The sequence below is a fragment of the Aplidium turbinatum genome, chromosome 4, assembly GCF_918807975.1.
Source record: "Aplidium turbinatum chromosome 4, kaAplTurb1.1, whole genome shotgun sequence".
NCBI classification, from domain to species: Eukaryota; Metazoa; Chordata; class Ascidiacea; order Aplousobranchia; family Polyclinidae; genus Aplidium; species Aplidium turbinatum.
In genome coordinates, this window is record NC_137475.1 from 7,053,843 (window position 1) to 7,079,502 (window position 25,660).

The 25,660-nt window shown below is 38.0% G+C and overlaps 2 protein-coding genes across 4 annotated transcripts in view; one reads left to right on the top strand and one right to left on the bottom strand.

Moving 5' to 3' along the window:
• Window positions 1-1,530: 1,530 nt before the first annotated feature.
• Window positions 1,531-17,601, top strand: LOC145768732 (solute carrier family 35 member F5-like). 3 transcript variants are annotated; one of them, XM_082580312.1, is made up of 11 exons: window positions 1,531-1,632; window positions 3,367-3,525; window positions 4,084-4,143; window positions 4,518-4,653; window positions 5,490-5,620; window positions 7,325-7,494; window positions 9,979-10,166; window positions 11,874-12,033; window positions 12,467-12,557; window positions 14,227-14,372; window positions 14,963-17,601. In XM_082580312.1, exons 1-11 carry the CDS (start codon window positions 1,558-1,560, stop codon window positions 15,024-15,026), a joined length of 1,380 nt encoding a protein of 459 aa, XP_082436438.1. In that variant the 5' UTR covers window positions 1,531-1,557; the 3' UTR covers window positions 15,027-17,601. The 3 variants fall into 3 exon arrangements, with proteins under 3 accessions (XP_082436438.1, XP_082436439.1, XP_082436441.1); XM_082580313.1 differs by having other exon boundaries at window positions 14,967-17,601; XM_082580315.1 differs by having other exon boundaries at window positions 14,948-15,024.
• Window positions 17,602-18,542: 941 nt separating this feature from the next.
• LOC145768731 (uncharacterized) overlaps window positions 18,543-25,660 on the bottom strand; it is a 51,077-nt gene continuing 43,959 nt past the window's right edge. Inside the window, exons 25-40 of the mRNA XM_082580311.1 lie at window positions 25,535-25,659; window positions 25,142-25,229; window positions 24,947-25,069; window positions 24,556-24,713; window positions 24,132-24,270; window positions 23,875-23,959; window positions 23,361-23,505; window positions 22,698-22,911; window positions 21,714-21,817; window positions 21,232-21,286; window positions 20,903-21,040; window positions 20,568-20,673; window positions 19,847-20,059; window positions 19,396-19,533; window positions 18,991-19,106; window positions 18,543-18,906 (exon numbers count right to left, since the gene is read on the bottom strand). Of these exons, the coding sequence (XP_082436437.1) occupies window positions 18,673-18,906; window positions 18,991-19,106; window positions 19,396-19,533; window positions 19,847-20,059; window positions 20,568-20,673; window positions 20,903-21,040; window positions 21,232-21,286; window positions 21,714-21,817; window positions 22,698-22,911; window positions 23,361-23,505; window positions 23,875-23,959; window positions 24,132-24,270; window positions 24,556-24,713; window positions 24,947-25,069; window positions 25,142-25,229; window positions 25,535-25,659 (2,181 nt within the window). The 3' untranslated portion in view covers window positions 18,543-18,672. The remainder of the gene's footprint in view (window positions 18,907-18,990; window positions 19,107-19,395; window positions 19,534-19,846; window positions 20,060-20,567; window positions 20,674-20,902; window positions 21,041-21,231; window positions 21,287-21,713; window positions 21,818-22,697; window positions 22,912-23,360; window positions 23,506-23,874; window positions 23,960-24,131; window positions 24,271-24,555; window positions 24,714-24,946; window positions 25,070-25,141; window positions 25,230-25,534; window position 25,660) is intronic.

The window sequence follows — 25,660 nt, forward strand, 5'->3', positions numbered from 1 at the left end:
TCTTTATTCTCGGACTGGGAAAGCATCTTACAGAGCTTAATCCTGGCTGTTTCGCATACTTGTAGAGGCTTTGAATCATTGATGCAAGCGTCGTCATCAAGATTGACAGAGTGAAGTTTATGATTGTTAAAGCGAGTTGTTGCCAGGGAATTATTCCATCCATTAGATGCTGCTGAATGGAGGGCAGTCCTTAACGTACATTACTCAACCACACACCCCAATAGTCGAACCAGCGCCACTGGATCTTGAAGCTTCTTCATTCCAGAATTCACACGCTAACCAACTGAGCTTTTGGGGCAGAGCTGTCAGTTTAGGTATGGTAGTTTTTCAATTTTTTATCATTAGTTTTGCTTGTTGCATATTTACTGCAGTGTATGATGAAAATGTTTAATGTTGAAGAGTTAAACATGCATGGATTTCATGGTAGGCTTATATTAAGTTGACAAATGATACCGTAGCTTATAAAGCCTACATGTTTTAGTTTTCACTTTGCTATGCACTGAATAGTTATTTCAACAACCATAGTGGTTGATGGTTGTGTTATGTAGTGTAATTATGTGTTGGAATGAAGAAAGATAGCAAATTACAAATTGTCAAGATGCTTGTTATGATTGTAGAGGCTAATAGTGCTATAAGAGGTGATCAGCCAATAATACATGATGTAGGTAGGCCACTGGCGCCGGCTTACGGGGTGGCCAGTGGCCACGCCACCCCGTAACCGCTGTGGCGGGGTGGCAGCCACCCCGTTTAGGTTACATTACTTACTGCAAATAAATATAATTTGAACGGACGTTTAATGATACTCGGGTAACATCAAGCAAGCTACTTGAAGATTACGCAACATGTGGCTACAAGTTTTTTCCTTGATGTTGTTGCGATCGTTTTATTTGTTACTTGTCATAAGTCATTGTTACATTTGTTAGGTTTACAATGGGATTTATTAATCAATAAAATATGATCTTTACATTACCTCCCTCAAAAATATTTTTTGAAAAATTTTAAACTGCTCATAATATCGCTATAAATTATGACAGCTATAAAATACTTGGAAATAAAATAATCTCGATGATTGATAGCTCCACCCCCTAAATGAATATCTATTTTCAAATTTCATTAAAAAAATGCAACTTTTGAAACTTTTTGAGTTTTATTTAAAAAGTGCACTTAGTAAAGTAGCAGTTTTAACGTTCTTGTGTGGCCCGATAACTCATGTGCAATTGACAAAATGGCCGCGACCGCAAAAAGGTTTGTCACCCCTGTTATATAGGGACCATAAGTGCGACAAAAGGTGATCAGGCTATACCGGTAATGCATGATCCCCATACATAACTACCTGGTGTTGTATCCATAGCAATTCCAAGCAAGTTAACTGTTTATTCTGCAATAGGTAGTGTATACTCTATGTATTAAATGTAAAGGTACCGTACCATATTGCAATTTTGTTTGATTTGTTTTTGATAAAAAGTTGTCATGGTTAAACCTTCAGAAGAGACAAATGGTAAAGCAACTGATACAAAAGCTGCATTGCCAAACCAGCCACCACCTGCAAAACGAAATATGAAATTCTTTCTTGGTATATTGGCCTTGTTGCTAGTTGATGTGATTTGGGTAGCATCTTCTGAACTGACTGAGGTAAGGAAAATGTCTGCAGCTGCACCATTTGGTAGCAGGTAGGGGTGTTCAATTTCGATTATTTGAATATTCGAAATTCAATTTATTTTCGATTTCGAATATCACAACTATTCACCACACTGCAAAATGTGATTTTATTGAAAGAAACAACATGAAAATTCGCTAAAAAACGCGAAAAAAAGCGATGAAAATTTGCGAAAAAAGAACACAAAATAACGTCTACAGCTCCAGGCCCATGTTGGTGTTTAAGAACACAAGCGACATGATCACCCATCAGTCGGGATCTCAGCTTCGTGAGTCGTGACGGTCAGGCCAGCTTTTGAAAACAATCGCTTTGCTGAAGCCGAGGTCGCTGGGATCCCAAACACTTCAAGTTCATATTCACAGCGAGCGATTCACTGCCGCGACATTTCACTGCAGAGGTTTCGACTCGAAAGCGACATCGAGTATGTTTTCAAGCGCATAAAGCTAAACGCACACTCCGTCTACGTAGCAAATTATGTTGTTTTTGGGTGCATTCAACATCTGATGACATTGAATCGACACGAAATGGTAGATTTTTGCTATGTCCCAGGCAGCAAAATCAGTCATTTTTACATTGATTCAACATCTGCAGACATTAAATCAATGTAAAAATGACAGATTTTGTTGTCTGTTGTTGGATTGTAGCATCGCAACTCGTTCTAGTGATTATTTATCGCAAAGCTGTTGCGGTTTGCATTCAAAAAGTGTTTTCCTGCTGCCGATCGCTAGTTCATCTATTGTTTTATGTATCAATACAGCATAAAAAGTTGCCCCCACACAGAAATATGCGTGGGGGCCTGGCCCCCACGCAGGCCCATAGCCAGGGGGGCCTCGCCCCCCCCCCCCTTGGCAAAATCTCAACATTCTCGAGCAACAGCTACAATTATAATGATTTTGCCCATTGAAATTTTTTCGGCCCCCCCTAAAAAAGTTGACCCCCCCTTGCTCTGCGGTCTGGCTACGGCCCTGCCCCCACGGCTTAGGCGCCTATGGATTCGGTAAAAAATGGATAAAACTGCGACAAAGCTCAGCTTACACTTTCTGCTATTGCACAACCTAGCTATCTTCATTCTTGAGAGAAATTTGTGAAATTTGGCATTAAAAATGCCAACCTGGCATCCCTGGTGCAGGACTGGCCGTTGGACCCGCGAGAGCGTGTGATAGTCACGTGATCGACGATGCGCATGCGTCGAAGTCTTTTTTCGCTTGCAAAATGTGACAAGACAGATTTCGCGCCACTCGAGTTACTTTCAACGCGTTCGGTCGAAAGGGCGGCTATAATTTCGAATATGTCCGATACAAAAAACGAATTTCGAATATCACCTTAATCGAAATCGAAAATCGAAATTGAACACCCCTAGTAGCAGGACATGGTCTTGTAGGTTTTATGGTCACTGCATATGTTTTTGTTGTTTCTCCCACAAAACTGGGTGGCATGAAATCTACAAGTCGTGTAGTAACTGTAGTATGTATTTACAGCAATCTACTTCGATTTATGTGATACAGGTTTATATGGCTTTTACATTTGTTTAATGTGTGTTTTATACAGTGCTTATATTCAGACTTGCATTGCTCTAAAGTGCTTGTCAAAGTAGACAACTAGGTGTTTTCACAGTTTTTAATTATAAATTATACTACTGGCACTACCATAGATTTCTTGTTCGGTTTCACATGATCTTTTACTTTAATATTCTTTGTATTAATGTATAGTATCTCTTCAAAGACATTAAATTCAACAAGCCTTTCATGAGCACATACATCAAAACATCCATGTTTTCAATATATTTGATCGGTTTCATTTTTTATGGTCCGTGGCGACGACAATGCATAAGATGTGCATTTGATGACTACCCTGGGCAATATCAGTTGGTGAGTATTTTTAATCTTCCTTCCAATTTACCAATTAGAAACTACTGTTTACCAGCATCCTATGTTTAGTGAAAATAAAGTAGGCTACTATTGCTCAGGTTACACAATCCCTGAAAACAAAAGGTAATAGGCTATTTTGTGTGAACTTTAAAACATTGTGCAAGAACAGTGAAATAATAAGTCTGTAGATGTTAAGAATAAAACGTAGATCGTGATTATTTGCCTTTTTTTACAAGCTGGATAAAATACATATATATCTGTTTTGTCATCTACCTTGATTTTTAGTAGACATTCTTGAAAATCAGTTTCTGTTTAATCTTGGTGCTTCTATTTTAATTATAATGCAATCATGTCTTACTTGGAGGAAGTTGTTAAAAGTATTAAATGAAGCATGATCAAAATGCTTTTATTGTGAATGAATTGCTTTCATTATTATGGATTAGATAGATTTTATTAAATATAATACTTAAAGAAATAATTTTCAGCATGTGTCTGTGAAACAGTGAAAAAGGATTTGAAATTACCCTTAAAATTCTTCAAGTAAACACTTCTTTGTAGGTTGGTGAAACAGATACAGAAGACACTGATGATGGAGATTATACCATCCGAAGCTCATTGGTATGTTTTTAAATTGTTTCAAGTTTTGAGTTTAAAAGCAGTGTGCACAATTGAAGCTGAAGCTGATTGGACTAAAATTATTCTTTGCAAAGTGTTTCACAATATTATGAAATAGCATAGCCAACGAATCGGTAATGAGTTTTTTCATTGATTTTACATTTACAGACGTCCAGCAAACGTCAGTGAACTGAAAAAAAAGAGATCATCTTATTTTATGGCCTTAGTGTGCAATAAAACTAAGTATATACCTGTTACCATACGACAGTTTCTTTGTTAATACACAACACAAAACCTGGTCTTGATGATAAACTGAAAAGGTTTGTTTTGCTATTTAATTTTGCAATTCATGAAAATTCTTTTTTTCACGCAAACAGGGAGAACCAATTTATGTTCCGGCCAAAATTCCTTCCGCATCGGAACTGGAAAGCGATAACGACAAACGGACGAAATCACCGGTGCCTCGATGCCGTGTTAAATTTAATAACCTAATGGAAGTCCGCCATCTTGAAGGTAATTATGATACGAGTAGTAGGGTGCTTCACTTTGGAATTGTGACAGTGTAGTGACATCAACTATTTTTTAGTACTGAAATCTAACATGATTTTTTCCCAGTTGAACTTGTGATGCAAAAGCGTACCTTTAATTCAGCTGCAAAGTAAAATAAAATGTAAAACAATTTACTTTGGATTGAAAGTTTTCTCGTTTTTTGCGATTTGAATTTGTTGTCTGATTGGTGATTATTCTTTTTCTTCAATAGCTAAAAAATGTGTTCTTATGATATCATGTACCTTAAATATTTAAACTTTGTAGATGAACGTAGTTGTAATCTGACATTGTCAGGCGATCAATCAAAAGACCAACATTTAGACCAGGGGTGGGGAACCTGCGGCCCACGTGACTGTTCCATGTGGCCCGCGTCAAAATTTCTTTACTGAAAAGAAACAACAGCTCACAAAAGAGTAGGCTCTGCATTCTCGGTATATATTGCGAATGGCCTTCTATGACTAGTTAATCCATCATAGAAGGTCATTTGTAACAACAATGTGTAGGTCACAATGTGACCAGTTATTGTTAATCGGTCAGTTATGCCATTCGTGAAAAGTGTTTTGCAGAGTAGCCTACTTCTCAAATTAGCAAAATTTTACGCTGTATAATGGCTTCTGGAAAGAAAAGAAAGATTGGTGATGAAGGCAGAATGTTCCAGAAAGATTGGACAAAATTTCGAAATTTTTAGTGGCCCGCCTGTCACCTGTGTTATTTCTCATTTTATGTGGCCCGCTATACTAAAAATGTTCCCCACCCCTGGTTTAGACCTGTCAGCTAAAGTATTTCTATTTTGCTTGCAGAGTGTGAAGAGTCCCAAATGGCAAGGATGAACTACGGTGCTGCCTTGCGTGCTAAGTTCCGCAATAAAATGTTGAAGGGGTTCTTGACCATATCTCAAGTTCTTAAAATCAGTTTCATTTTTGCGGCGATCGTAAGTCAACTGTTGATTGCAAAATATTTCTAAGTTCAGATGGTAATTTCATCATCTTTAAGCACAGATGAAAGCCATTTTTCCAACCCAAGTTGTTTCCTGTTGCTGTCTGTGTCCTCTCCCCATTCGTTTTGAAGTGGTTTGTTTGTAGCGTTGATTGATTTGATGATTATCCTCAGTGGGAAAGCTTATTTGAGAGCTTAATCGTAGCAGTTTTGCATACTTGTAGAGGCTTTGAACCACTGATGCAGTCCCGGTCACCGAGATTGACAGAATGCAGTCTCCGGTAGTTGTTGAAGTGTTGTCGGGGAATAATTTCATCCACTAGGTGCCGCTAGATTGGAGAACAGGGTTGGAAAAATCATGATTTTTTTAAAAAAATCAAAAAAATCGGATTTTTTTGATTTAAATCAGATTTTTTTGATTTTTTTTTATATAAAAAAGCGTCGAGTCTACTTGGGGGGAAGAGATCATTGTAGTAAGATAGCAGAATTATTTTTAACCCCTTGATTGATTGAAAGGCTTTGGTTTGCAAGTGTTTAATCATTTTTATTATCATATTGTAGGCTAGCCTGTCTATTGCACATATTTTTAAGTAGGTGTGATATGTTGCTTTATACTAAATCATAATGTGCATATCGAGATTGAGGTACGTCTCAGACTGTCATCTCACTACACTAAGATCTTTCCTTAGGTTTGAGCACACATCGCTTTGCTTTTTTGCTCAACTGATGCATAGCCTACAACCACTTTTTTTGGCTTTTGCAAAGAATGTTTACCGGTGTAATATAATTATGTTACCGACATTCCATACCAAAACAATAAAAGTTCAGATGACACAAAATTGCAGTTTATTTTGCATTGAGAAGTTTGTACATAAATACAAGCTCACCAGCTTTTGCAGTGCCCAATCGATTTCGAGCTTCTGATTGAACCAGACCAAAAGTGGAAAAAACTCGCTCAAAAACTATGTTTAGTGAACAACACCGTTTGTGAACTGCCAAGTAAACTAAGTTGCCTTTCAAAGCATGCATAGCCTATAGCCTAAAGTATTTAAATATAACTTTTGTATTACAGAGAAGCAGTGAAACGTTTGTTGATGTATTTATTTTTATTTTAGCAAATAAAAAATCATTTGATTTTTTTAATTGATTTTTTGATTTTTATTGTTTGATTTAAATCATGATTTAAATCAATGATTTAAATCATTTGATTTAAATCAACCAACCCTGTTGGAGAGCAGTCCTGAAATGCATTGCGCAAGCGCATGCACAGAGAGTCGAACCAGCCCGGCTTGATCGTGAGTCATGCGCTTAACCACTGAGCTAACGGTAGCATTAGCCCATGTGCTATGTCTGTTGTAGCTGTACTATGATGCCGTACATAGATGCGATTATTGCGAACAGACAATACGTGAAAATATTTGTGGTTGTGATAGCACTTGTTTCTTCTCTGGTGTTTGATTACACTGTGGGCGGTAAAACCGGTATTGCAGAAGAATGTCGCTTTCTCAGCCAGGTAATTGTGAGCGAATGCAGAACGTGCAAAGCACTTCCGTTCATTATTTTGAATATAAACTCGTGATGCCACCAAAATTTGTGTGTAATGTCGATTCCCACCAACAATCTTTTTATTTGTACATGCTTTTGTTAGTATGAAACTATTTTTTCGCAAATAAACATAATTGATTTAAAATATTTTCAGTTTTTCCTTGGCAATTTGTCGTACCAAGAAGCACTGGCTTTGAACGAGGTTGCAGTTGTCAATGTCCTTTCAACGACGTCTGGTATTTTTACTCTTGTATTGGCAGCCTTGTTTCCGAGCGGCCCAACGGACAAATTCACCCTGACGAAACTCGTTGCAGTTTTGATACTGTAAGTTGTTAATTTTAAAAAACTAAACAGTAGAGTAGAGTCTGGTAAGGCTGCCACTACTTTGCAGTGGAAAACTTATCCACAGACTGATTGTTGTTGGAAAAATCGATTCTTCCATTTCTGTTTGACATGAGTTACAACGGAAACATAATAGGTTCCTCCATGATATTTTTGGGAAACCAATGCAAAAGATAAAAATCTACAGCGGCAAAACCAAACGGGCTAGCCCAGTGACAAAATATCTTGATCAATTTAAAAAAAAAATCATAAACATGTTTTTTTATATTGTTCTTCAGACCAATGTATTAAGGGTCCACGTCTTTTAGGCGCAGACAGTTAGGCGCCGGTCAAATAGGCGCGCACACTGTGGCGTCAGGATATTTAGGTGCGGAGCACTGTGGCGCCCGTTCATTTAGGTGCTATTCCTAGTAAAGTCTGCAGATAGTATCAACTCAGCTTTGGCAAAACCTAGTCGGGGTTTTGACGGAAAACTAAGTTACTCTTCAGTCTTCACTCAAGCCTACCACCCGCTTGAATATAGGCTACAGCATATTTTTTACTGATGTTTACTGTTTAGTGTAGTTATTATTTGACTTAACTGAAAGTGAACTCAGTCATGTTCGGAAACTTGAATAATTTATTGATAAAGCTGTCGCCGACGCAAACCTGGACTAACAACAAGTAAATGCCGAACACGCCCATTAAAAAAACAATATGTATATTTTTCTGTTCAATATGACATTTTGTGTGAAAAGCATTGCCGGACAAAGCAGCTTCACTCATTGAAGCCAACACTAACAACAAGTAAATGCACGCGCAGTCGCGCATTAACAAAACAACATATTTTTTTGTTCAATATAACATTTTGTGTGAAAAGCATTGCCCTACCTGCCAAGCTGATACAATCTGCAGACTTTACTAGGAATAGCACCTAAATGAACGGGCGCCACAGTGCTTCGCACCTAAATATCCTGACGGCACAGTGTGCGCGCCTATTTGACCCGCGCCTAACTGTCTGCGCCTAAAAGACTTGCTCCCTGTATTAAGCACACAAACAAAACAAAAAAATTTTTTGTTGATTATTCTTTAGATGGGCTAGCACAAAATCTGCCTAACTTATCGAGAACGGCATTTAGTCAAGCAGATATTGCAAATTTTTCTCAGCTACGGCATGTTTCGTTGCTGATATGCCAATTCTTAATAGCAAAACGCGACTAGAAGCTGGATAGCAGAGGAAGTCTTATTGACAAATCATGATCTTATTGACAAAACGTTACCAAACGAAAGTATTGTGTCACCTTCCAGACAGCAAATCAATCATTTTTTTACTTGGATTCAACGTCTGCAGACGTTGAACAAATGCAAACACACCGACTGATTTGCTGTCTGGGCTAGAACAGAAACACAACTGATTGGAACGGTGTGTTCACAACAGTTTGGTGGTGTCTAAATCGTGCTTCATCTTAACTGAGACAGTGGTTTTTGTTTGCTTTTTCATATTCTTTCTCTTCATTAAGCGTGAATTGAATGATATATATATTCATCAACCATTTTTTGCATTACTAATCAAATTTTAGTTGCAATAACAACGTCTACAGTATGTTAACAAAAGGGAGAGAGAACATATATGTTGTGTCAACTGTACAAGGTGCAACTAAAGAATGACTACTCTGAACAGGCGCGGATTTATGGGGGGGCCCGGCCCCCCCCGAAATTTTGTGAAAAATTGTATGTTTCCGCATCAAATGGTTTGATATGCTTCTAAACAGCTGATATTAGTCCCTCGGCATCACAATTGATGAAAATGGTTGTTTTAATGTCTATTTTCTAGCATATCGTATATGTCGTAGTATCATTGTTCATATCTGTTTAGCTTTTTCTTTCTTTTTAATTGATTTTCAAATTTTCTGGCCCCCCCCGAAAAAAACTCTTAGATTCGCGCCTGACTCTGAACACACAACTAAGAACACGGCGCCTACCAATTATGACGTCACACAAGTTACGTTGGTGTTTGAGGTTCCATCAACACAGTATTACTCAAATCTTGCAGAGTGCGTCAGCAAAATTCTTGTTTCATAGTGGTGAAACCAAATCCAACATTAATCATATATTTGCCTCGTTCTGTTGAAGCTGGAAACCGAATTCATAGAAAATTAAATAAGCTTGAGGTACCACTGGTACCTATCGATTATGGCTGATCTTTGACCATCTAAGTGAGACATCTTTGCAAGTTGTTATAATGCGATTTGTAAATTAATCATTTCATGAATAGCCTGGTTGACAGTTGAGTATGGAAACGTTTCCCACCTGCTCAACCAATTCGTTTTAAGCTTATGACAAGCTTATATTTGTAATGCAATCAAAGTTCATGTTTGGTCCAAGGTTTGAGTAAAAAATTATCTTCAGAAGATCAACTACAAATCAAACAAAACATCATGAAACCACACACAGTCCAACAATCAAAGGGGCTCGTTTTGTTTTTAGGTTTTGTGGGATTGTGATTGTCACGATCGCTGGGGATGACACCGACCCCAAAAATCTTGTTCTGTCCATCACAGCTACTACTGGAGCACTGTGGGCTCTTCTTGGAGCATTTTCCTACTCGCTGTATCTTGTTTTCTTCAAACGCTCTGCCGGAGAGCAAGGCCAAATCGATATTCCAATGTTTTTTGGTGAGATCCATTGTTATTTTCATAAATTAATAATAAATTGCTATTCGTTTTAATTATATAAACTACTGCCGCAAATTTTGCACTCGGTGGCTTATAGATGCTTTGCATGCGATATTTCATGATGAAAGTCGCCATTTTGCAGTTTCATGAATTGGTGTCACTGTTTGACCTAATCAAATTTATACTTCCATCCAGAAAATCATTTTTTTTTTCGTTGATTCAACAACTGCAGATTTTGATTCGACGCAAAAAATGTGGGTTTGTTGACTGGGTGGCTGCTTTTCGCTGAGTTCTAGATCACAACTGTGACGCCACAATCTGCTTCCTTTTTGTATTATTTGGAGCAGCTTTGCTGACGTCATCAAAATTATTTATAAACAACTTCCACTGTGACAGAGCGATTGATTACATTGAATGAGGCTGTTCACCAGGCATTTAATTTAAAAGCATCCATAGCACTCTGTTCTGGTGTGAAATAAGCTAAACTGTTCTCAGACAGCAAATCAGACGTTTTTTTACCTTGATTCAACGTCTTGCATAATTATTTCGACGAATTTATTTTATTGCAATGTTTGTATTTCGTCTTGTTTGTGTGATCTCGTTGTTGAACTTGCTTGATATGATGATCGAACCCAGCTGTCCAAATGTCTTACGATTTACGACGTTGAAACTATGTAAAAATGGCAACTTTTGATGGTTACAAACGTTGTACAAACGAATGTTTTTCATATAAACTTTGAACTGGTGACTTCGGCTTGTTTGCAGAGTGCTCACTTCAGCACAAGCTTGTAGCACCTAGTCAGCAAATCAGTCTTTTTTACGTCAATTGAAAGTCAGCAGACGTTGAATCAATGTAAACATGACTGATTACTGCTGTGCTGTCACTGTACAAAGGTTACTTTCACCTGTGGATCTTATGATTTAAAACAAACAAAAGCAATGCTTTGACTTTTTCACTGCTGTGCAACGTCTTCAATGCAAAAGTTGTGCAACGTCTTCAATGCAAAAGTTGTGCAACGTCTTCAATGCAAAAGTTGTGCAACGTCTTCAATGCAAAAGTTGTGCTTTTATTTAAGATTGGCTTGAAGATGTCGCTTTGCCATCCTTTCAACGTCGCGCCGCTGAATCAGTGTTGTAACAAAGAAATCATTTTTTTTAATCTTGTTTACCTGGTCGAAAAGATATGCCTTTCTGGGGTTGCTGATGCCACTGGAACAAAAAAGCCGATTGCGAACCAAAACTGGAATTGCTTTTATTAACTGTTTTAAAAACTTTTGTCGTAGTAGAAAGGAGACATTTTCTCTTTTAATCATCTTGTCTTCTTTTCCGCATGAAAGGAAATGCAATAAAAAAATCTATATTGGCCTCTATGAGTGTTTTGCGACTGGAAAGTAGCACAGTGGCCGAGTGGTTATCGCTTTCTGCTCTAGTGCTGGTAGGCTTGAGTTTGATTCCAGGTTGGGTCATACCAAACACTTTACAAACTGCACCAATGCGTTTTTTCTTGCATAACGCTGTGAGAATAAATCGAATAATAATGTAATGACATCATAAATTGCCAAAAGGAGGGCTGTCCTTGACCAAATAGCAATTCAATTGTATTTTACTTTGATTTCCTGTCTGGAGAGACCTTAGCTGCTATGCGACAATAAATAATAAACCATGCCAATTGTGTGTTAAGCTTCAAACTAAATTGCATTTTTCCAGGGTTTGTGGGACTTTTCTGCTTAGCTTTCCTGTGGCCGGGCATGGCAGCTCTACACTACCTGCATTTTGAAACATTCGAATTACCAGACAGACTACCTGCCATCATAATGGTTGTGAACGGCTTCGTGGGCACAGTCATCTCAGAACTACTCTGGTTATGGTGAGTTGTAGTTTGATGACACAATTCTTTAAACATTACTGATCTCATGAATTGCCAGCTTATGTAGTCATTCATCACTTATCAGATTGTATACCTGCAGTTGCATCGTTTTGCCAGTTACACCTTTCCGTCTGGTGATTGTACCACTTTTCTATATGTTTCACGTTTATCTTTTAAGTTTTAATAGTACATATTTTTTTAGTGAACACTTCAATGTTGGTAGTGGTCGATGATTCCTTGACGCAAGTTTTCTTTTAAAATCAAATTTTTGGTTAGTCAGTTGTGTGCAGAATTGCGTGGTGTACACAAGTAACGCGATGAGACGATATCCGGACTTAGCTTCCGTTGCATCCATCCTGCTTCGAAGACCAACATTCAAATTTTTCTTAGTCGCTTTTAAACGTAGATTTACGCTAAGTTTTAATTTTTACAGGGGTTGCTTAGCCACATCATCACTGGTAGGCACGATGTCATTGAGCCTTAATATCCCTTTGAGTATTTTGATGGACATTATATTTAGAAAAGTAAGTTTATATATCATCATTATCATCTAAATTTGGTTTTATTCCCACTAATGGGGGTGGCCGATTCTTTCTTTGCAGCGATTACCTTCACTCAACTTCCTTCCTTAGTACATGTCCAATTGTCCATACCATCTTACTCCGTTTGCCCTGACAAGTTGTTCAATAGTCTTTCTCATCTCAAGCATATCCATCAACTTTTTACTCCACACATTGCTCTCACATTGCCCTTTCCGTTCTTCTCAGAATAGCCAGTCTTTCTTAATATCCATGTTTCGCTGAAGTACAATATTTCAGGCCGCACACAACTCCGATAGACTTTCCCTTTCATTTTTAATGAAAACTTTTTTCCGTACAACATTTATCGACATTCCCTCAACTTTGCCCAACCCAGCCTTGAACACATTGTTTTCACTGTTCCCAATTTGTTAAGTTTTTTCCCGGCACTGTTCTTCATTGTTTCTGCCACCGCCCTTTTTTGCATTGTATTTCAAGCTCGTGTATCTCTTTTTGACCTGTCTTTGTGCCATTGTTTGTTGCCTCCCTCGTCTCCGAAATAACATGCTCCACCTTTTCATCCCACCACCACGTATTTCGACGATCTCTCCTCCCTTTCTTTTCCCACACACTTCGTCACAAGCTGTTATAACACCGTTCTTAAATGAAACTCACAGGTCCTGCCCACTCGGGTCTACCAGATCCTTTGCTATGTTCATAAGTTTCACTTTATTGTTTTTCTCTCCCAGTTTCCAAACATTTACAATTTTTTTTACTTTTTACGTATCTAAGTCTCCCACTTTTAGTCCATGCTGCAATTCCCGTGGTATGGATGCAAAGTTTCTTTGCATCGCGAAATTCAAGTAACATTCTTTCTTCCGAGTTTCTTACCCGAAATTCAAATCCTCCATGAAAACCTCCAAACTCATCTATTCGTATTCCAACATGTCCATTGAAATCCCCTAGCCCAAGCACCAATTCGTTCGAACCCCGTAAAACCGAACCAAGTAGATTCGAACCCCCGTATGTGTAGTTTTTAAAAGTAAATTTTATCACTTACGACACCTTTCCAACTTCAATTGTTTAGTTTTCTTGTGTTATCGTATTCGTGAAGATCCCTGCAAAAAGCTTGAAATTTTTGATAGCTTAGTTTGAGGAAAATTTTCTCTCGGGTTGAGAAAGCCCCCATTGTCTCATCGAAAAGCTAGAATCCGACAGTTTTGCACACGCGTAGACTGGAGTAGAGGTTTTGAACCACTGATTTACGCCTGATCCTCGAGGTTGACGGTTAGAAATAAGAGTTTTTCTTGTAAAATCTATCAGACACTTCTAAAGTGCAGCACCAACATTACCATCGGTTAGGTTACCGTAGTTGTTAAATAACATTATTTACTCATTTTCCAAACGTAGATACGCAGACTGAACAGTGAACACACTGACTGGAATATTGTACTACATACTTATTCACGTTTTTTATTACTTGATAATGTAATGACTTTGGTGAAATTTTGTGGAAAGGTGAAAGCAGGAAAAAGGGTAGAAAATGTACTTTTTGGAAATTCTCAGCTCAGCCTGCTGACACAGTGCGCGGGATGCAACAAACTCTCTCAGCAGCCATAACATAACTGATGACAATAATATCATTTCTTGAGCAAACACCATTCGCTTATTGCAGGCGCAGTACTCATGGTTATTTTATTGTGGTGTTTCTCTTGTGGTTTCTGCATTCATCTCCGTTTCCTATCTAACCCACCGGTTACCCACCAAAGATCCAATATGGAACTGCCTCAGAAGATGCCTTTGTTGCTTCTGTAAAGTCAAGTGAGTGATGATTTCTTCCATTCGCTCTTCAAGTTCTTGTTCTCAACAACAATGAAAAAACTAAGCTCTTACAAAATAGCGAACTGTCGGTTCGTCTTATTGGTATTTTTGTGAAATATTTAACGGATAAAAGTACAATTTTCTTAAGCTCATTTTTCAGGGATATGCCAAAGATATTTTGGGTAGGGCAACTTTCTTCCTTTTGTAATAGACATCAGCGGTACAAATGTTTAAAAAGTTGTCCAGTACCTGTGCTTATGCGGTAAAAATCGGATATAAGCTATAATTCAACCAGTAAATCAGCCCTTTTTTGTGTTTGCATCTGCAAACGTGAAATCAACGTAAAAAGAGCTGGTTTGTTGACTCGATCTCAGATAGCAACATTAGTCATTTTTACATTGATTCATCGTTTGCAGACGCTAAATCCATGTAAAAATGGTGAATTTTGCTGTCTGGAATAATAACGTCATCTCAAGGTACTTGTACCGCAATTCAGTTCGTATGAGCTTTTGACTTGTTAAATTGTTTGTAGCATTTTTGGTTCTGATATTGAAAAGTGTTTTTCAACTAACCAGATTGGTTTAACCCAGAAAGGCAGACACACAAAGAGAGCAAGAAATCCCGCTAACGCGATTGGACAATGATGACCTATGACCTCCACCATGTTGCAATCTTTCTACCGTTTTTCTGACGAATTGTGCGCATTCGCTTGGCACCGTCTTATCTCCAAGTCTTACATGAACCAGACCGAACTGGTTTTCGTAGTGAACTTTGGGAAATACTCGGACATGTGAATATGTGATCGATTTGATGGCAAGAGCCAGGAATGCAACAACACAACTTCTATGGACATTTTACGAGGTTGTAGTTCAGTGATATGTCACTCCTACGTTTACTGTCAGCTGGTCAAAATGCCAAGAAGCAGATTTCAACACCGCTCTGTCTCAAAGTACACTACAATGGTAAGCGCAGGCGTGTTGTGTTGTTGACTAGGTTACTAACATCTTCAGTGTGTTACTGTTAACGATTTAATTTATATCATGAAAGTTTTGTGAGTGCCCTTTTTCCAGGGTTGCCAGGTAATCCTGAGGAACCTCGGGCATTTCAGGAGAAATAATAAAAAATGTTTTATTATGGTTCAAATCTTCACCAACACTATAGAAAATTAAACAACGGGAAATTTCTTTGATGATTTGCTGACCGTCGGGGCACAGCATATAAAATTAGGCTGGTTTCGCCAGAATTTTGAGTTCCCTGGCAACTCTGCCTTTTTCAATAAAGGGCCGTATGCAGAATGTGGTTTTACACATGATTAAGTGCTAACTTTTATCACACAAACTGGTTCAACAATCAACAACTTTTCCAGCAAGACCCTTACCTGACATGTACATTAGCCTCGACTCCAATGAATACTGTCAGCATTGCGTACATCATAATTTGTATGAATTGTAAATGCACTTTACTGAATAAGAGCAAGAGTTTCAGTCAGCTTGTGTATGTAGCTCATTGATAGCTACCGTACTCAACTTTGTTTACACGTTATTTGTTTGTTGTGTTGTTATTTTGAAGTCGGTTTTTCTTTAATGGCTGCAGAATGCAGATAGATGACATTTTTCAATTAACTCTTACTTCTTAAACTACGTATGAACAATACATGCACAATCATGCATACTGACTGACTTGTTAGACAATAATTTTGCTTTTCTGAAAAAATTAATAAGGCACAAAATTGTGAAAATGGCTTTGTTGATCGATACGTATGGATCCAAAGATTCAATATTCTTGAAAATACAAGCACTTAATTTTATTGCAGTTGCTGAGATGTATAATTAATGCTAAACATGTGATGTTTAATTAATATTGAAAACAAAAACGGCATGTTGTTGTTTTCTTTGAGTTGACATTTATCAGTCACCAATTAGACTTTTGAGCTGTTTTCCTAACCAACCTGTTTGGACCCATTCTAATAGATATTAATTCGGTTGTTGTTTTTTTTCTTCACTGTGGTAAAAAATTAAAATTTTAATTTCCAAATCGAGAATTTTGAAAACATTAATTTTGCGATTTTGTCCGCTACTTCTCAATACTCACCTGGTGGTAATAGAGAAAGCCAGCATGCTTTTCTTCAGGCGACCGATCTTTCAACCCACCTGGATGGGGTTTTAAATCAAAATGTTTAATCAATACTACCATCTTGTGTCGATCCAAGCCATCGTTTCTGACTGATGAACACTTGTTCGAATACGACGTCATCATCTTTCAACTGACGTTTTTTGTGAAGGCATCACCAGTCACCGCATATCTCTCTAAAAACGGTGTCGGACCATAAAACCTACACCTTGTTCACTTTGAGCAACAGAACCATGCGCACAGTAATTTGTTTAATTTTTCGACACAGCATTTACAGACCTAGACAGCAAATCAACCGTTTTTATAGTTTTACAACGTTAAAAACGGTTGATTTGCTATCTGGAGAAACGTACGGCCCTGTGCTATGGTTTCGACAAAAAATATGTATTTTCTAATTTATTTTCGAAACATGTAGTTTTGTGTGTGCAGAGATTTCTTTATTTTAGTCAGATGATTATTATTATATGATGTTGTGCTGTTACTTTTACACTAAGAGTTGGACTCACCAACAGTGGATCTTTTAAGCGACCAATCAAAGTAATCATCTGATTACTTCAATTGAGAATCAGTTTGAGCAAAATTTTGCAGTAGTTGGTAATCGAAGATTGTAATCAACAGATTATTATTGTTGGTGCATAAGAAAATCGATAAGCCGCAAATTAAGTTGCTCAATCGCTCATTATCCGTGTTTGGTGTGTCTCACTCTTAATGTTCGATGTATTTGACATGGCTAGGAAGCAGTGGCGTACATGGGGGGGATCGTTGGGTCATCTCCCTTTTGAATTTTTTTATTTCGGCTAAATTTCAAACTAACGATTTCGCCGGTTTATGGATAGCTGCAGTTGAAAAAAAAATCCTAGATCTCAGTACAACATACAAAGCTAAATCTAATTACCCAGTACCCCACTCAAGAAAATCCTGCGTACGCCACTGTTGGGAGTAAACTACCTTCCCCATACAGTAAAACTCTGTGTGATTTTCCTCAAATGGAGAATATCTTTGGTTAAAAATGATATTGTCGTTGCTTCAAGCATTTGTCACCTCGTAGAAACAAGTGCAGTTGTGCAGAGATATACGGTACTTTAATAAAAGGAACATGTCGAACAAATATTTCACTGATTGCATACACAGGCAGCTGGCGGGGTTTGTCTTTTGATGACATGGTAATTACGCGATCGCTAACCCAAAGAATTAGGTTTTCGTTTTAGTTCAATGCCGCCGTAAAGTTACGTGGGTTTGCAAATGGGCCCAGCCAAGACATCAAACCGCGGTTTAGAAACAAAATCTTGGCATGTATTTCACATCGTGTTACGTAGAAACTAAAATAATGGCTGAACATTCGATGCGAGATTCATTACACAAAGAAAAGATATACAATATCTATATCGACAAATAAGGTTGCTCAGCATGCAAGATCAGACGAGCAGCAGGAAATCCGAATTTTTCAGGCTCATGTTGGGATTGCAGTGGTATTTCAATACTTATTTTCTAAAGTAGTGCTCAGCGTAGTTAAAAGGGTTTGTTAAATTAAAAGATTAGCCTAGTCACCCGAGTGCGTGCAGGCGCGATACATTCGGTAGCGAGTGTGGAAAAATATAGAGGGGTGTGACAAAATTGCTTTAAAAAGAGGCATCCTAAGGCAAGAAAAAACAGAAGAGCCAAGTATTAGCCTTCTTTGACTGCAAATATTTCATTCCACCCGAGATCCGCTACACGCTTTATCTACGTTGATGTTCGCATGGGGGCACATTGAACCAACGTGTGCAAAAGAAATCTATTAACCAGTAACATCTAATATCGTCAAAACATCAATAACTTCTTACGGTAATGAGTACAGACTTATTGGGTGCAACATAGAGCGAATAAATACTGATATATTGCTTTAACAGTAACTTAAATTGACGTTGAAATGACGTCTAAAAGTTACCAAGGAACATAAAAAATACTAAGGCAGTTGTATACAACACAGCAAGCTGTCATAGGCTCGCGGAGCAACTTTAGATTGCAGTAAGTGAAATTTTAAAAGAATGTCATAGGCACTAGCTGTAAAGAATTGTATTAAAGTAGCACTTGAGATCATCTCACAGTTGACAAAACGTGCTTTTTGCGTTGAAAATACAAAAAAATAACATCTGTCAACTAGGCACAGCTCCCATTCCAATGCAGCTTTTCAAAACAACTTTTTCTCTTTTCTTAAATTTTGCTGCTTCCACGGAGGCAGATTATAAAATTCTTTCTTCGACATTTCAAAAAGTTCGACAAAGTCCTTGACTGACAGGTAAGTCTCCAAATGGTTCGGGTCAACTCCTTCTGGCAAAGGGACAGCTCTAAGTTCTTCAAGAGAATAAATGAGACGACTTAAGCTTTTCAGTATTTCTGATACGTTTTGAGGCTTTTTGGCTCTCTGAAAAAAAAGATGATGCTGTTAGAAATAACTCTTCAAAAAGAAATTGTTTTATTCTCATCAGATTACGTGTAACTTTCCTACCTTTTCATCAAAAGATATTTTCCTATCTGGTTCCTTCCACACTGGGAACGTGTTGGTGAATTCGATTGGTTCGTGATCTTGGTGAACCAGCATCGGTTCACAGTCCGGTCGGTATTCTGCACCACAATGTTTTCGAGTTAATTAAACAGTAGTTTCGGGCGCCCATGGTAACAAGATTTCTCTGATGTTCTCCCATACATCAACAAACTAGCACTCCGTTATGTATAAATAAGTCTATTGTGTAAATTCAATCAAAATTAATCACGTTTTTAGCTACAGATTGACAAAGTTTTTGTAAAGTTTCTTCTGTTTGTTGACTTTATTGCATTGCTGTGTTATGACATCCTACACATCGCTTTTGCAATTCAGCAACAGGTAAAGATATTGCTATGAAACTGTGAAGACCTTTGCAATATTCTGCCATCGTCTCCATGGCAAGTCTTCTGCAAATGTCATGCTGCCGCTTGAAGGAGCCAGTGAGCTCTTCCTCGGTTTTGCTTTGCCACAAATAAACTCCTTCAGTATTCTCGACAATAGCGAAAGCTGAAACGTAAAAGAAACACTACTTTACATGCTTTTTGCTGGAAGTAGGCCTACATCTGCATAATTCTTGTGTTTTCAAAATCTCGCTCGCTTCAGTTCACTAATTTTTACGGTTGATTGAACGGAGCCAATCATAACTAAGTTTCGCCAATGACGTAACTAGAACTTTGAGCCATGGGAAAAACAGTTAAGTCTGGCGTGGTGGCCGCATTTTTTATCCAAGATATTGACAAAAAGAACCAGCAACATTTGGTTTGTTATTGGAGTATCCCTAACAGTTGCGCGCCTCCAACCATCCCTCGCAGTCTCTCACCTGGTTTAAACAACTCGTGCAGCTGTTCCTGAGAGTACGGGAAGAAACTCGTCCTAGAATCCTCATCCATCGTTTCGGCCACTGGAGGGAGTTCTTTAGCCTCAAATACGTCATTTACCGCTTGGAGGTGCCATACGCGTGGTGATGACGCAACCTCCGATGACGTAACATTGAGCAAGCTCAGGTACTTGTTGCGTCTCATGCGACCAACGGCTGAAAAATTGTTACGTTGTTTTTGCTTGATCTTGAAAAGACAGGCAAGACACAACAATGCAACAGGGTTGAGCATGATAACAATATTTTTTACATACAGTATTTACAAATAGTTTTAACAGTCGAACGGTTTCGGCTTAACTTAAGCCCTCATCAGGAATCTGAAAATATTGATAAGAATGCAATAAATTTCAACTTCTCAACCCTGTTGTATTGTTATGTCTTGCCTGTCTTTGGTAAAAGAAAGCAAACTCTCTCCCGAAACTATATGATCTTAAAAAGATTTTGAAGAATCAAATTACAATAAAACACAACTTTAATCACAGATATAATATTATACAAGTTCTTGCAAAATTGCAACGAATCGATTGCAGACAAATTGTCGATGATCGAGACCTATGTGGCATGTTGTTGATGAGCTCAGCGTGGCCAAAACAATGATGTTTTACTGCTAATTCCAGCCACACTCGGCTGAAGAGCAAGAAAATCTTCTTAGATGATGACATACCATCAATAAATTCATCATTTTCACTCCCCTCCTCACATTCCAGCACAGTGACAGGCCTGCTACTACTGCTCCTGAATCCCAAGCAAGGTTTTCTTCCAGTTTCAATCTGCAGAGGATCACAATGCAATTGATAGCACAAAAACTTAAAAAAATGGAAAGTTTTCAATATACCGACCATTCTCCGGGGTTTAATTTTAGAAAAATAAACCTCTAAGAGATTCCACTGTTAGCAGTGTCAAACACACAGAAAGAATTTTCTGTTTTACCTTTCTTGACAGGGAACCTACATCAAATGAGAAAACTACAAACGGGTTTAGGAAATTCCTGGCTCCCACCTCTTTAGCGGCGTGTAGAGCAGCCGTTCTGGCAGATGGAGGAGATTGGCATCCGTGCCACACCACCAGCTTGGCTTGACGTCCGTGGAGAGCCACAAACGAACATCTGGACCTCAATGATGACACCACGCATGGCACCTGAACAACATGAAGCAAAACATGAAGGAGCTCGAGCCGGACCGGATTTGCTGACGTCCAACCCACGCAATACGAGGAACAAAGGGCGGAATGCCGTGAATTAACTAAACACACCACACAATTTTGAAAGTTCTTATTTCACGTAATTGGCTGCTGGTAAGTTGTTGTATTGCGTTCAGGAGCAGACCTACCTGATGCAAGGAAACTTCTTCATCGCAACTTCCACGAGCACAAAAAAGCTTCCAACTAAAAAAACATAAATGCATCTTACTTTGAAACAAAGAAAAAGCAGCGGATTGGACTGATTTAAAATTGTACTTCAACTAAACAACTACTGGAGATAGTTTAGACAAATGAAAATGAGCAAATTCTTACGAACTGGAGATTTTCTTTTTTGAAATGTTTTGGTAGAGCACTCAAAAAGCCTGTTTAAAAACTGTTTTGATGAATTGCCATTAAAATGTCGCCAATGTTTGTACAACGCCTATAAAGCATCTTTGGGAACATAAAACACTAAACATTGATCAGTTGAAAGAACAATATCTTCCACAGTTTCACCTGAACGTGATTCTTCTGCAAGTATGTAAAACTGCCAGAATTATGCTTCCAAAGAGAGATGAGATTTTGCTGAATAGAAATGAAGATCTAACACTTTTTTGGAAAAATAAAATACCTGTAATATCCCTCCCTTGAACCAATCTTCCCATCGACAACGATCATGCTCCCTCCAAAGCATTGCTTCATTGCTGGTGGCTCTTTGCCCTCAGATACGATGACCTGCATGAAAATAACGGTGATTATATAATTTTAACGGTGATTATATAGGTGATTATTTAACAATAAGGTGTTTTTTTATTTTGAGATGAGGAAAAAATGATATTTGTATTGTAATATATCTGTATAAGTATTTTTATATTATCAATTTTTTTTTTTTGAAACAAGGTAATAACTTTGTATTGATGGCACAAGGTAATAATGGTAAAGATAAGAAGACAAAAAACATGGGAAGACACCGTAAAGGATGACCTGACAAAAAGAACTTAAAAATTAAAGATGCCAACGATAGAGAGAAATGGAGGAGTCGCTGCAGACAACTGGTCAGCTCTGATATTCCGGGATGAAGACCAGGCTTCTTTGAAGCAAAATGGAGAGAATGTGTTTTCTTATAGCGCAGTATCCAACGCAGATAAGCAGTGCTTTCAACCATTTACAAGACAGACGGTGCCAGCGCAGCTGTATAGAATCACAGCAGGGTATATTATTACTCTCATTTTATTCCTTCTGAATAAGGATAAAGCCGACATATGATTGTTTAAAACCACCTTGAACCTGGAAATATGTAGCCAAATAAACAAATAGTACATAGCATTCGCAAGACATTCTTGTCAACATTGTTATGTTACCCAAAGTTCAAAAACGTATTCAGTTTAACGAAATCTTTTATGTCGCAATATTTTTCGTTTAATGAGCGATTTTTTTCTAGTACCATTTAACGTGTGAGAAGCAAAAAAATCACCCTATCATTAATTCAACTTCGACAGCTCTCAAGTCAACTCATGGTCAACTTCATTGGTGATTTGACATTATGTTACAGTGGCAAGAGAATTTCTACTCTCTCAACAAAAAGTAATGTTTTAAAAAATCATCTTAAGCTCACTTGTGATCCAATTTCTTTGTCCAGCTCCGTTGCCATCAGTGCGGAAGCGCCTTTCTCATTGACGGAGGAATCTTTTCCAGTCCAAAGGAAGTAAGCAGTCCTGTCTCTTCCTTTGGGATCTTTGTTCAAATCCCCGGATGTCTTGGACTTCTCCGCTTTCCATTTTCCTGTACTGGAAACAACGTACCTCCACCTCACCACGTGGGTTTCACTCCTGAAAGAATAGTTTGAAAAATGGCGTCGTTTGGAAATAGAGCGTGGACCGTACAAGGGTCTGGTACCAAAGGTGAACTTTTCTTATTCTTATTAACGGATGCACAAAGTTTCAAAGCCAGATCTTCGGTTTTTATTTCTCTATTTTTCGACTAATCTTTTCAAGGATCAGATACGACTGAGATACTGTAAAAGTCTCAAAGAAAAAACAATACCACTCCGATGCAAAAGTAAAAAAGGTTTCGTAAAACTCATATGATACATTTCACGCACTTTTACAGCAGTTGCAGTTACTATACGCGATTAGTAGCTTAATCAACGTCAAAATGGCAAAAGTAAATAATCAATAAAAAAATTGTTAAGCGTAGGCTACTAAGTCCAATCAGCCATTAGCTTCATACATCTTCATTTCAATTTTCAAGTCACACATTTCTCACAATAAATCGTCACCTGTAGAACACAGCTCTGGTGTCATTTTCAAGTAACTCCATAGACTTGTCGCTGGCGTGCCAGACATGCACAGAATTGGTAATTATTTGCAGCCCTCGCCCGTCCTCGTCGTAGACTTCACCGTGGCCTTTCCACAAGTTGTAGCCTGATGAAAAAGTAAGGTTTGCACCTTCAAAATGAACTCAAAATTTTGAACGTGAATTGAGCGGACTTGGTTACAGTGTAACTTTGACTAAAGTTTGACTCTACGTGCACTGTATTTTGGGAAGCTAAGCAAAAATTACAGTTAAGTGAATTTTTTTTTACCAGGTTTTGCTTCAATTGTTTTTATAAATTGGATGTAAAGTCGTAAAATCAAAAGTTTTAAGCTGGAGGTACAAAATGACAGATACTGCGAATGTCTGGAGTAATTGATTCTTGAGAAATTGAAGTATTTTAGTAAAGTGGCCAAGTTTCATCACAAATGCCACCCCTCAAAGATGAGGCTGAAAGGAACATTATGATCTCAACCAACCTTCCAGGAGGAGAGGCAGAGGATGGTTCTTCATCTTCCTCATATGCTTCACGTCGCAAGCGGTCATGTCTGGCGTTATGTTCGTCTGCGCAAAGATGTCAGTGCTCAAAGTCAATGTCTTGGGATTGAATGTAAAAGTAAAAATATTAAAAACACACAAAAAAAACACATAGCCTACTTGAAGTCAGAAGAACGTTTAAAAAAGTAAAAAATACATTTTTGAAATTCCGATATCGAATAAGAAGATTTAATCTTACTTTAACTTTCATCTCGGAAGTGACATTTCCTCTTGACGTCTCTTTGAGAATCTCATCCCGATCCCCGATCTCTCTTGCGATGTTGGACCAGTCCTCGAACTTCTCCTGGACTAGAGCAGTCTCCAAGTTCTCATTGACTCTGAGCAGAGGGGTTGATATTGGCGGTAATTTTCACGGCTTTATGTTACAGCTATATCACCAGAAAACATTGTATAAAAAAAAACTATTCTGAAGCTGAATAGTAAGCCCAGGCTCAACTTCACAAAACTTAAAAAACTTTTATTCTGCTTTGAAAGAACATTTTTTAGCAGTCACCTTCTGGCGTTGACAATGTGAAGTAATTTGCTTGAAATTTGAGTTGCTTCTACAAACTAGAAAATCAAGTTTAAAAAACAACAAAGTCTCGTATTCGTAACCTCCTCACCTGGCAAACAGGCCCCAGTCGGGTCTTGGGCCTTTTAAGTTTGTCTGACTCATCTTTAAGGGGAGAAATGGGCAAAAACCCAAATCGGTATAATCGTAACCTTGGTCCCACAAAGCCCGAGCCAACTTCACAGCTAACTGTCTGTCATCGAATGATACCTGGGAGGAGAAAATTTTGAGTCCATTAGCACTTTAGCAGTTTTTAGTTAGAAAAAAACTTTGCAACCTTTTAAACATGAAAAAATTCGGTCATGGTGAAATTTAGATTAAAAACAAAAAGAAAAATTGCTACTCTAATTGATACATCAGTTAAATTACTCAAAAAATAAATATCTCTTGGTAAAAATATTAAAAAATAATAATATTGGAAACGCTGGAAAAGCATCACTTACTTCCTTGCCGTGCCAAATGTACATTTCCGCTCCAAAATCAAAGACAAAAGTTGAATTTGTGGACAGCTGTTCCATGGTGGGCAGCTTACCCCATGCTTCTTTGTAGGGAATGAGTTTTGAATCCTGTTAAAATTTACGGTTGTTGTTTATCGCAGCAGCACATGCTTGAAACTTAAGTATGTCGCTCGGCCTCACCTCTAGCTTGTAACTTTTAACTGTGGCCTCAGCGTTGAGTTCGTAAAGTTCGTCCTCTTCAGCGCCACCTGACGGCTCGAATTCAGACCTTAAAAAGAGGACAGTTGTAATAGCATGTTGTTGATTATATCGAGTATGAAATATTGTAACGTAATTGCAAAACACTGAATCATACATGAAATCTAAGATATCAACACGACAAAGTTGTACGTGGAAAAAAACATGAAAAGTTTTACTATTTAAACATTACCCAATTAAAAGTCTGAAATATCGTTGGGTTGATGACATGTATAGATGCATTGATAACAATCTAAAACTAAACAAAAGAGAGGGAGATAAGAGAGGGAGAAAAGAGAGGGAGAGAGATGTACATATGAAAACGCGATCACATACCTGCCTCCTATATGAGTGAAAAATTCAGCACTCTTCCGAGAGGAAGAGTTCTCTTCTAATATAGTAACTAATGATGTTGCCTTGCTCCCAAGGTCTCCTTGGTGAATGATGTAGTCAGCGATCTCC